This window comes from Podarcis muralis, chromosome 1 (genome assembly GCF_964188315.1).
Source record: "Podarcis muralis chromosome 1, rPodMur119.hap1.1, whole genome shotgun sequence".
NCBI classification, from domain to species: domain Eukaryota; kingdom Metazoa; phylum Chordata; class Lepidosauria; order Squamata; family Lacertidae; genus Podarcis; species Podarcis muralis.
The window spans coordinates 44,326,269-44,338,650 of record NC_135655.1 but is presented as its reverse complement, the minus strand read 5'-3'; the positions used below and the strand labels follow the sequence as shown (position 1 = coordinate 44,338,650).

Genomic DNA, 12,382 nt, shown 5'->3' with positions numbered 1-12,382 from the left:
CTGAAGCAAAGTTCTTAGCAGAGTCAGTAACCTGAAGAGTATGTAACCTGAAGTGTATGTAACCCGAGGTACCACTGTATCTCACAAGTAGCTGCCTATGTTGTATAAAGCATCTCTGGCCATCATTTCACCACCTTAGAATTTCCAAATGGGGTAATGCCACCCACTGTCAACTGTGAACGCAATATTCTAATTCTTGGCTTACCGAATGGTATGTACTATGTATCACTTCCCTAAAAATGTGTGGGGTTTTAAAATTTTTTGAAGGGAGATAAAAGCACATTAACTAAATAAAGTGGATTGGCCACATTCTACAATAGCTTAAGCCAGTGATGGGGAAGTACCGGTAGATATTTAAGTCTCCTGGTACCCACACAGCCAATCAGCCTGTCATCAGGGTTTAAAAAGCACAAGCTGGTTATCTAGGTTTGCAAAGTAACACGCATTGAGCTATGCAAGTCCCAGCTATCAGCTGATCCTCAGGGCTTGAGCTGTGCATGCCCTAACAATTGGCAGTTTGCCAGGACTAACACTAGCCAAGACCTGTCATTATGGCTTAGGCTATAATCCTAAACACGTTTCTCCACTGAGCTAAAATAGTTACAGATTTCTTTGTCAAGTAGGCCAACTTTATTCTTCCAGGGTTTAGCTCTTTTGAAACCCCTTTGTGATAGTGAATTAAACACTACAGTTCCTTTTTTTAAAATAAATTTTTATTAGTTTTCCAAACACATAATAAAAACAAACAATACACAATACACAAACATATAAACATGTATAATTTCATAATCTTATTTTCATACACCTTACTTCCCGGACTTCCCCATACCTCCCCTTTTCTGCATCCTTGTTTTACATTTCTTCAGCAACTCCTCCAATTAACTAATTATTCAATTCAATTTCATTTAAGTTCTTTTTTTTTAACTTATTGATTACAGCTGCAATTCTCTATTTCCTAATTCCTTGACATCTTAACACTCCTCAATTTTACAACAATTTTTAAGATATGTTTTAAATTTCTTCCAGTCTTCTTCCACTGTCTCTTTCCCCTGGTCACGGATTCTGCCAGTCATCTCCGCCAGTCCCATATAGTCAATCACCTTCGTCTGCCATTCTTCCAGCGTGGGTAGTTCTTGTGTCTTCCAATACTTTGCTAAAAGGATCCTTGCTGCTGTGGTAGCATACATAAAAAACGTCCTATCCTTCCTTAACACCGATTGGCCGACCATGCCCAGGAGAAAAGCCTCTGGTTTCTTAGGAAAAGTCCTTTTAAGGACTTTCTTAATTTCATTATAGATCATTTCCCAAAAGGCTTTAATCTTCGGGCAGGTCCACCAAAGATGGTAAAAGGTACCTTCAGCCTCATTACATTTCCAGCATTTGTTATTGGGCAAATGATAAATTTTTGCAAGTTTGACTGGGGTCATGTACCACCTGTAAATCATTTTCATAATATTTTCTCTTAAGGCATTACATGCCGTGAACTTAACACCAGTGGTCCATAACTGTTCCCAGTCAACAAACATGATGTCATGACCAATGTCTTGTGCCCATTTAATCATGGCTGATTTCACCGTTTCATCCTGTGTATTCCATTTCAACAGCAAATTATACATTCTTGACAAGTTCTTAGTATTGGGTTCTAACAGTTCTGTTTCTAGTTTTGACCTCTCCATCTGGAAGCCAATTTTCCTGTCCTGTTTAAACACCTCCATTATTTGATAATAATGAAGCCAATCTCGTACCTTAAACTTCAATTTTTCATGGCTCTGTAGTTTGATTTTTCCCTCATCTTGCTCTAAAATTTCCCAGTATTTTGGCCATTTAGACTCCATATTAAGTTTTTTCACTTCTTTGGCTTCCATTGGTGATAACCACCTGGGAGTTTTACTTTCCAATAGATCTTTATACCGCATCCAAACATTATATAATGCTTTCCTGACAATATGGTTTTTAAAGCCTTTATGCATTTTTACCTTGTCATACCATATATATGCATGCCAACCAAATCTGTTGTCAAACCCTTCCAAATCCAAAATGTCCGTGTTCTCAAGAAGTAGCCAGTCTTTCAACCAGCAAAAAGCTGCCGATTCATAGTACAGTCTTAAGTCCGGCAGGGCAAACCCCCCTCTATCTTTTGCATCAGTTAATATCGTGAATTTTATTCTGGGCTTTTTGCCCTGCCAGACAAATTTAGATATGTCTTTCTGCCACTTCTTGAAACAGTCCATCTTGTCCACAATCTGCAATGTCTGAAATAAAAACAGCATTCTAGGCAATACATTCATCTTGATGACAGCAATTCGGCCTAACAAGGAAAGTCTCAACCTTGACCATATTTCTAAATCTTTCTTTACTTCTGTCCAGCATTTATCATAGTTGTCTTTAAATAAGTTCACATTCTTAGATGTTAAATTTACCCCCAGGTACTTCACTTTCTTTTCTATCACCAAACCTGTTTCACTCTGAAACCTCTCTTTTTCAGCATTTGTTAGATTTTTCTCCAAAACTTTAGTTTTCTGCTTATTCAGTTTAAATCCTGCTACTTGACCAAATATTTCAATTAATTCTAAAACTCTTTTAGTACTAGTTTCTGGCTGTTGCAAAGTCAATACTAAGTCATCTGCAAATGCCCTCAATTTGTAATGTTTGGCTCCGACCTGAACTCCGTTAACCAGCTGGTCCCCTCTAATCATATTTAACAAAACCTCCAAGACCGAAATAAAGAGTAAAGGGGATATTGGGCATCCCTGTTGTGTTCCTTTTTCAATAGGTATTTCTTCCGTAACCACATTATTTACAATCAGCTTTGCTTTTTGTTCAGAGTATATTGCACCTATACCGTTTTCAAAACCTTGGCCTACCCCCATCCCTTGGAGATTCTTCTTCATAAAACGCCAGCAAATATTGTCAAAGGCTTTCTCCGCATCCACAAAGATTAAAACAGCTTTCGTATTAATGTTCACTTCTAACAATTCCATAATGTCTATTATATTTCTCACATTGTCTGACATATGTCTCCCTGGGAGAAAGCCAGCCTGGTCCTTATGAATCTCTCCTACCAACACTCTCTTCAATCTTTTTGCCAAAATGTCTGCAAAAATTTTATAATCCACATTGAGTAATGATATAGGGCGGTAGTTTTTAACCTGGTTCTTCTCAGTCTCTGTTTTCGGTATAAGTGAAATGAAAGCTTCTTTCCACGATTCAGGTGCCTTTTCCCCCTCCAAAATTTCATTACAAACCTCCCTCAATGGTTGTACCAACCATTCCTTCAATGCTTTGTAATATCTAGCAGTCAAACCATCTGGTCCTGGAGATTTTCCCAATTGCATATTTTGAATGGCCCCCTCTATTTCTTGTCCTGATATTTTCTCATTCAAGATCATTTTACTTTGCTCTGAGATTTTTTGTAATCGATATTTCTTAAGAAATTCTTCTATTTCTTCTTCGTTAACTGGCCCTTGTGCATATAATTTCCTGAAATAACTTTGAAAGCAGTTGCTTATCTCATTTGGTTTGTAAATATTCTTTCCATCCATCTCCAAGCTTGTCACCGTGTTCAATTTTTGCCTCTTTTTTAATTGCCATGCTAAAAGTTTCCCACATTTATCTGCTGATTCAAATGTCCTTTGTCTCATTTGCTTAATTTTCCATTCTATCTCTTTGTTCATCAGTTCCATATACTGCATCTGATAGAACTTAATTTCTCTCAAAATCTCATGAGACTTTGGTTTAGACCTCAGTTTCTTTTCTCCTTCTTTCATTTTTTCCAAAATTTTTCCTTTCTTCTCATTTTGTTTTTTCCTTTTTATAGAGTTCTGTTGTATTAGAAAACCTCGCATCACGGCTTTGCTTGCGTCCCAAATTATTCTTTTCTCCACCTCTGTTCTCAAATTTATCTCAAAGTAATCTTTCAATGTTTTTTGGGCCTTTTTGTAAATCTCTTCATCTCTAAAGAGGGAATCATTCATTCTCCATCTGAAGGATCCAGCTGTTGTTACTTTCATCTCCATCTTCACAGCGTTATGGTCTGAGCAAGTCTTTGGGCAGATTTCTACTTTTTTTATCTTTGGCGCCATACCACTAGTTACCCAAATTTGGTCAATTCTTGTCCATGTCATTTTTGCTTCAGAGAAAAAAGTTCCCTCTCTTTCAAGAGGGTTCCTTGTTCTCCAGATGTCAATCAAGTCCATGTTTTCAGTCATTTCAAAAAAAGTCTTTGGTAATCTCCCTTCCTTGGAAATTACCTGTCTTTGTGCCTTGTCCATATTTGTAGAGACCACACCATTCATGTCTCCCATCATTACAACATTATAGTCAAGATAGTCCATTAAAGTCTCATGCAGCTTCTTAAAAAATTCCGCCTTCCCTTCATTTGGTGCGTAAGTTCCAACTATCAACAGTCTTTCTCCTTGAACTTGTATTTCAATTGCCAAATATCTTCCTTGTTCATCTTTAAATATCATCTTTGGGGCCAATTTTTCTTTTGCATAAATCACCACTCCTCTTTTCTTAACTTTGTCTGATGAAATAAATTCCTGTCCTAATCTTTTATTTATAAGTAGTTTTCTATGTATCCTAGTCACGTGGGTTTCTTGTAAACAAATCAGGTCCAATTGTTCTTTTTTCAAAATATGGAAAACCTGGCTTCTTTTCCTGGGAAGGTTCAAACCATTACAATTCCAACTTAAGAATTGCAGAGACATTTTGTTATTAGGTATCTGTTCCTTCAACTGCTCCAAGCTGTTGTTCCTCTTCAGTCGGTGGTTTAAGTCCAAATGTTAGGTTCAAGATATCTGTCGATTCTTTTTCTTCTGAGTTTGGATCTACTGTTCCTTTCTGCAAATCCTCCTGGTTTCTCTCCAGAAACTGCTCTTTGTCTTGAATTGTTTTTATTTTGACCTTCTTTCCTTTGTAGTTAAAGGACAGTCCTTGTGGAAACTCCCACCTGAAAGGTATGATGTTCTTCTTCAGCAGGTAGACCATATCCTTGTAGAAGGCTCTCACCTCCAAGATATATTTAGGGATGTCCTTAAAGATTTGTATTTGAGAATTTTCTATCTCCAAAGCTTTTTGGTAGTGTAGATTTAATATTTTGTCTCTTTCTTCTTTGGATCTTAGAGTAATCAGGCAATCCCTTGGACTCTTTCTGTTTTGTCTCCTGCCCAGTCGGAAAGCTGTTGTTATCTTAAATTCTTCTTCCTCCAAATTTTCTTGCCAAAATTCCAAAAACTCCTGTGTGAGAAAGTCCACAAGACTGTCCCCTAAACACTATAGTTCCTAAGGCCATAAACCTATGCACATTTTCCTGAGAGTAAACTCATTAAACACGGCTTCTGTGGAACCTTCTTCCACATAAACATGCATAGATATGCAGCCTTAAATTGCAACCATTCATCTTCTCACCTGTGTAGAAGGTACGCCATTAATACAACAACTGTATTGTAAGCTGCTGTGTTTTAACTTCCGTCCTCCTAAAAGTTTCATCCTGCAGTAGCTGTATATTGATTTCTTATGCCTGTGTGCCATACAGGTTCCAGTGGTGGCAGTCATGACAACAGGAGGTGGGACAAGGTCATTCACAACAACATATGGCTGCATAAGGGGCCTAAAAAAATTAAATCTTCTAGACTGTGTAACGTACATGTCTGGCTTGTCTGGCACTTCGTGGTAAGTGGAACCATCATGTGGAGTCTTTTAAATCAATTAGAACTGTTAATGAATGAAGAAATGACATACTGATCACACCTGCCAATACCATAGTGCCTTTATACAAATCTGTGGTATGAACCCAAGTGCAGCACGCATGGATCTCTTAGCCCTGGACTTAGAATTTTTGACTTGTGGAATACAGTGTTTCATATATGTGTGGTTGTGTGCTTACTTTTTCTTTTTTTGCCCTTGAAAGTTTAGGCCACAACACGCCGCTTTTAATTTCATATCAATGCCTTATAACAAGGGTCAGCCAATTTTTTCAGCAGGGGGCTGGTCCACTGTCCCTCAGACCTTGTGGGGGGCCGGACTATATTTTGCCTCACAAATAACCCAGAGATGCATTTTAAATAAAAGTACACATTCTACTCATGTAAAAACATGCTGATTCCCGGACCATCCATAGGCCGGATTTAGAAGACGATTGGGCCGGATCCGACCTCTGGGCCTTAGTTTGCCTACCCATGCCTTATAATATCAAGAGATATTATTATTCATAATTATTATCAATAACAGTATGGATGAAAAGATATTATTATTAATAGCTTAGGTCATAAAAATGTTTACGTCTTTTTGTTTTGTTTTTCCCCAGGGCCATGACACACCTGTACAGAGATGCTTATTGGTCCCAGAAAGATCTTGATGAAAAAATAAATGAGGCTAAGAAACAAGTGACCAAGAGCAAGATGGAGATGTTTACCATGGAGCGCATTAAATATTATTATCAACAGCTGAGTCAACGGAAACAAGAAGGATACAATACAACATTTATAGATCTCTGGGGGCTTGTCATAGAGTATTTGATAAATGATGGGGTACAGTATCAAATCTGTCTTTTTGTTCTAAACAATTGCCAATACCTGCATTATAAAAAATGAAGGGCAACATTGCTATGAGAATTCTGGAGGAAAATGCAAATAGTACAGGGCTACCAGGGGTGAAATCCAATGTAGCATCAATTAAAGCCAGTGTGGTGTAGTGGTTAAGAGCGGTGGACTCGTAATCTGGTGAACCAGGTTCGATTCCCTTCTCCACATGCAGCTGCTGGGTGACCTTGGGCTAGTCGCACTTCTCTGAAGTTTCTCAGCCTCACTCACCTCACAGAGTGTTTGTTGTGGGGGAGGAAAGGAAAGGAGATTGTTAGCCGCTTTGAGACTCCTTAGGGTAGTGATAAAGCAGGATATCAAATCCAAACTCTTCTAAATGTTCCTTCATTGCAAGGAGTTCTTCCACATTACAAAATCTGTTCTAGGAGTTCTCCCAACCCCCTGGAGTAGATCTGGGAAGGGCACACATGGGGATTATTATTATTATTGTGGGGGGAGATTCCTGTTATGCCAATGGATATCCTTATTGGGATAAAGTGTCTGATTTAGCCACCCATGGCCAGGGGGGTAATCAGGCGATATTAAGATGTTGTTCTGCATTAACAGAAGCACGGTGTCCAGCCGTCGAGAAGCAATCATCCCACTCTGTTCTGTACTGGTCAGAGCATCTGGAATACTGGGCAGCAAATTTTAAGAAAGACTTTGAAAACTTCAGTGCATTTAGAGGAGGGCAACCAGTATGATGAGGAATCTGGAATCCAAATACTGTGAGGAACAGTTTGAAAAAGCTGGGTATACTTAGCCTGGAGAAGGTTAGGTGGATATAGGATAATTATTCACAAATCGAAGATGGGACAGGGTTTGTTCATCTTTTGCTCCAGACAGCATGACTAGAACTAGATCTCAGTTGTCGATCTGCCAAGGATGCTGTTGTTACAAGATTCCTACCCAGAGCAGGAATTGGACTAGATGAGCTCAGGATTCCCATTCAACTTTTAATATTTTATGATTTAGGTTTATTTTAGGCATTGGTTTAAACACTAAGATGATTTGCTAGTTGTTACTGTATGTGTCTGTTCCATGGCTTTGTAAGTAACGTTTCCCCCCTCCCTTCACAATTAGAAAGATTGCCACAAGCTTTCGGACCAGAGGGAATCTTTGACAGATGGACAGAATCCATTGCCCATCTATGTGACCATCAATATTAAGGACAAATACAGCACTCAAGATTTCAAAGGTGAGGGGAAAGAGTAAGGAAATCAAATAACTTGTTCTGCATTTGAAGCTCTTTGGAATCCATGACATGTGAATGACAAAAATCAAATATTTTGCATATCCTCATACAAATAAAATACTGGTTTTAGGCTGAAACTTGACCCATAATATTTACAAAGCCATAGCCAAGAAATTTAGCATTATATCTGGTACCCTAGCCTATGATAGGGTCATGTTGGCCTCTCAGTCAATATTCCACTATCTTTTCAGAGCTAATCAAATATTTAAAATACTCAAACGTTGGCATCAAAATCGGAGGTCAGTTCTTCTAACTGCTTAGCATTTTATTTTTAACATTTAATCTGAATTCAAGTTTCCTATACACGTGCAAATATATACACTTGCATGTGGTATATCTGTGAGAGGAACAAAGCTCCCTTTTATACTTGTAAAAAGGCTCATTTGGTCTGAGATGGAAATAGGTGGGTCAAACCTTCTGTTTGTTTTGTGTGATACTGTGGGCAGCTGATTGCAGTGAGTGTTTTCGACTGCTTTATGAGTTTATAAGATTCTGTGCCATTTCATTACATTTATACTGCAGCGAGTAAACATCTTGGGGAAATTAGCAGAAAATAATACCCGAGAACCAAACTATTACACAGTTATGTTAAGTTGTGGGTGAACATATCAGACGACACAGCTTCAAACAGCTCTTCAAACAGCTCTTGTTTATTCTGAGGCCAGAACAGAACTGAACTGAAGGGCTCAGCCAGCCTGCTTATATAGAGCTCCAGTACAACGTTACTGTAGCAACTTTCTAAAACTATCCAATCACTGAAAGTCACTTTCGATCTTTCATTTGCATAACTATCTACAGTATCCCCCTGCTGGCCCAGGGTGAGAACTTCAGTACATAACAAGTTAGCTCCACAAATCCAATGGCCCTTGCAATGCAGTTGTATACTTAGAAGTCCCATTGCGTACAATGGGGCTTACATGCAAATAGGTATATATAGGAGAGCACCTTTACGATGTAATTCTGTGTAAGTTCCTTCAGGTTCAATGCATTAAGTATGTATAGCAGATGTAGGGAGCTTTTGGCTCTCCAAATGTTGCTCACCTCCAACTCCAAGCATGGCCAAAAGCCAGGGATGATGGGAGTTGTAGTTCAGTGACAACTGGAGCACACATCACGTTCCCCACACCTGATGTCTAGGGCTGCAGCCTTAGACTTAGAATTAGGGGAGTAAAAAAATTCCATTCTTAAACTAGCCAGAGTACTAGCCAGTGTTTGCTTAGCCACTTATTCTCACATAAGGTAAAAGGTAAAGGACACCTGGATGGTTAAGTCCAGTCAAAGGCGACTATGGGGTTGTGACCCTCATCTCGCTTTCAGGTCAAGGGAACCGGCGTTTGTCCACAGACAGTTTTCCAGGTCATGTGGCCAGCATGACTAAACCGCTACTGGCACATGGAGGACCGTGATGAGTGCCAGAGTGCACAGAAACACCGTTTACCTTCCCGCCGCAGTGGTACCTATTTATCTACTTGCAGTGGCATGCTTCCAAACTGCTAGGTTGGCAGGAGCTGGGACAGAGTAATGGGAGCTCACCCCGTCGTAGGGATCCAACTGCCGACCTTCTGGTCAGCAAGCCCAAGAAGCTCAGTGGTTTAGACCACAGTGTCACCCGCATCCCACGTATTCTCACATAGACTAGCCTCAATGTGTGAAGCTATTTGACTGCAATTTTTGGTTTAAAAAAAGTTCTCTGACAAATCATACCTAGTTAATAAGAATCAGAAAGAAACCAAGGGGGTAGGTTTTTTTTTTTTACCTAATGTGGGTGCAGCACCTGTGTGATGCCCTCCGGGCTCAACAGAGATCTGTTTCTCTCCTCCTGCTGCACATACAGGCAGATCATGCACTTGGGACAACACAGAGAATGGGAAGCTGGTCTTACATGAGCTGCAGAGGCCCATTTAGAGCTTATCCACACTTTCCTTTTGCACCGCTCTTTCCAGGCACAAGTCCATACTTGAAAGCTCCATGTCCGAGCTCAGTCGGAGGAAGCATCAATTCTAGTTGTCTGCGGATTGCCGTTTGCTCCACTTGAGCTTTAAAGAGCAGGTTTTTACAAGGCAAGAAAAGGGGGGTTGCTTGAACACAGCATTCTAAGGTACAGACCATGCCTTGGAAAAGCAGTGGAAAGTTAAGTGTGTGTAAGCCCTTAGTTTCATTATGTTTGAAAGTCACCTTCTCTGCTCTTACAGTATTTTATTTCCTCTGATTGTAGAATGGATGGAGTTCACTCCCTATGAGGTGGGGTTCCTGAAATACGGAGCATTTGTGCCTTCAGAAAACTTTGGAAGTGAATTCTTCATGGGCCGCATGATCAAGAAACTTCCAGAAAGCCGAATATGCTATCTCCATGGTAATGTATTTAACTGCCTTATGGGAACGTCAAAGTATTGTGATAACCTCATTAGCAGGAGTAGTTTCTGTTGTGCATCTCTGTTCCCCTTCTGTAGCCAAGGAAAAAGGTTTGAATAATAATTAAAAAAAAATTATTTATATCCTGCCCTCCCCAACTGAAGCCGGGCTCAGGGCGGCTAACAACAATAAAACAGTACAAAAATACAACACAACACAACACTCTAAAATCATTCATTATAAAATTAATTCAAATCAAGCCACTGACAACCATTGGGCCAGAGCTCCGCGAAGATTGCCGAGGGAGGGAGTCAGGCTGTGTCCTGGCCAAAGGCCTGGTGGAACAGTTCTGTCTTGCAGGCCCTGCGGAAAGATGTCAAGTCCCGCAGGGCCCTAGTCTCTTGTGACAGAGTGTTCCACCAGATCGGAGCCACAGCTGAAAAAGCCCTAGCTCTACTTGAGGCCAGCCTAACCTCTCTGTGGCCTGGGACCTTCAAGATGTTTTTATTTGAAGACCGTAAGTTTCTCTGTGGGACATACCAGGAGAGGCGGTCCCGTAGGTACAAGGGTCCTAGGCCGTATAGGGCTTTAAAGGTTAAAACCAGCACCTTAAACCTGATCCTGTACTCCACCGGGGGCCAGTGCAGCTGGTATAGCACCGGGTGAATGTGATCTCGCAGCGAAGAGCCCGTAAGGAGTCTTGCTGCAGCATTCTGCACCCGCTGGAGTTTCTGGGTCAGTCTCAAGGGCAGCCCCACGTAGAGCGAGTTACAATAATCCAGTCTGGAGGTGACCGTCACGTGGATCACAGTGGCTAGGTGTCAGGGCGAGAGAGGTAAGGAGCCAACTGCTTAGCTTGGCGGAGATGGAAAAATGCCGCCTTTGTTATAGCTGCAATCTGCCCCTCCATGGAAAGGGAGGTGTCAAAGATTACACCCAAACTCTTAACGGACGGTGCTGGCACTAATTGCCCCCCCAATTCCATATCGCCCCGCCCCAGCCACAGGACCTCTGTCTTCGAAGGATTTAGCTTCAACCGGCTCCCATGTAACCATCCAGCCACAGCTTCCAAACATCTGGTCAGTGTGACTGGGGCCGAGTCAGGATTGCCATCCATCAACAGATAGAGTTGGGTGTCATCAGCATACTGATGGCAACCCAGCCCAAAACTCTGGACAAGCTGGGCGAGGGGCGCATACAGATGTTGAAAAGCATCGGGGAGAGTATCGCACCCTGAGGTACTCCACACACCAAGGAGTGGCGTGATGACAATCTCCCCCCCCCAAGCGCCACCCTCTGTCCCCGACCAGAGAGAAACGAGCGCAGCCATTGAAGGACTGTGCCCTGGATCCCCACGTTGGCAAGGCGGTGGTCCAGGAGTTCGTGATCGACCATGTCGAAAGCTGCTGTCAGATCTAGAAGAATCAGCAGCCCCGACCCGCCTCAATCCAGCTGTCTACGGAGATCATCTGTTAGGGCAACCAGAGCCGTCTCGGTCCCATGAACAGCACGGAAGCCGGACTGGAATGGATCCAGAGCCGATGTTTCATGCAGAAACCCACCAAGCTGTTCAGCAACTGCTCTCTCAATCACCTTACCCAGGAATGGAAGATTCAAAACCAGGCGGTAATTGGATAGATCTAAAGGATCTAATGACGTTTTCTTTAAGAGCGGGCGCACCACTGCCTCCTTCAGTTCCCCTGGGAATGTCCCCGTGCCAAGGGACAAATTGATGATATCCCCCAGGAGGGCCCGCACCTCGTCTGGACACGCTCTAATCAGCCAAGAATCTGGTCCATCTTAAAAGAGCATATCAAGCTTTAGGGCTACATCTTCCTGGGGCATGTTTGAATGACTGCTTTTGTCATGCTGCATCCTGAGATAATAATATCATCATGCAACTTGGATCTGCTTGCCCAGCAAAACATCCAGCAATGGGGCTCACCCCCATTTCCTTTTATGCCACACTGTATAGGCACAGGTCCATGTCTGAGCATTTTCCTTTTTCCTTTTGTCCTGCCACTTTCCCCAGGAAAACCTGCTCTTTACTGCCAAATTGGAACAAATGACAATCCAAGGAAAACACAAGTGCTCTTTCTGCTTTACTTTTTGCTTTCTTCTTTACTTTCTGCTTTCTTTACTTTCTGGCAGAAAGAGAAGGACCAACCACAATACACCCTCCTTTCTACCTTGA

General features: G+C 41.5%; 1 protein-coding gene across 1 annotated transcript in view; it reads left to right on the top strand.

Annotated features, from left to right (window-relative positions):
* The window catches only part of LOC114582942 (cytosolic phospholipase A2 epsilon-like), a 50,471-nt gene that overhangs the window by 31,064 nt on the left and 7,025 nt on the right, over nt 1-12,382 (top strand). The window contains exons 13-16 of the mRNA XM_077927183.1: nt 5,537-5,673; nt 6,308-6,530; nt 7,665-7,779; nt 10,052-10,189. Coding sequence (XP_077783309.1) covers nt 5,537-5,673; nt 6,308-6,530; nt 7,665-7,779; nt 10,052-10,189 — 613 coding nt within the window. The remainder of the gene's footprint in view (nt 1-5,536; nt 5,674-6,307; nt 6,531-7,664; nt 7,780-10,051; nt 10,190-12,382) is intronic.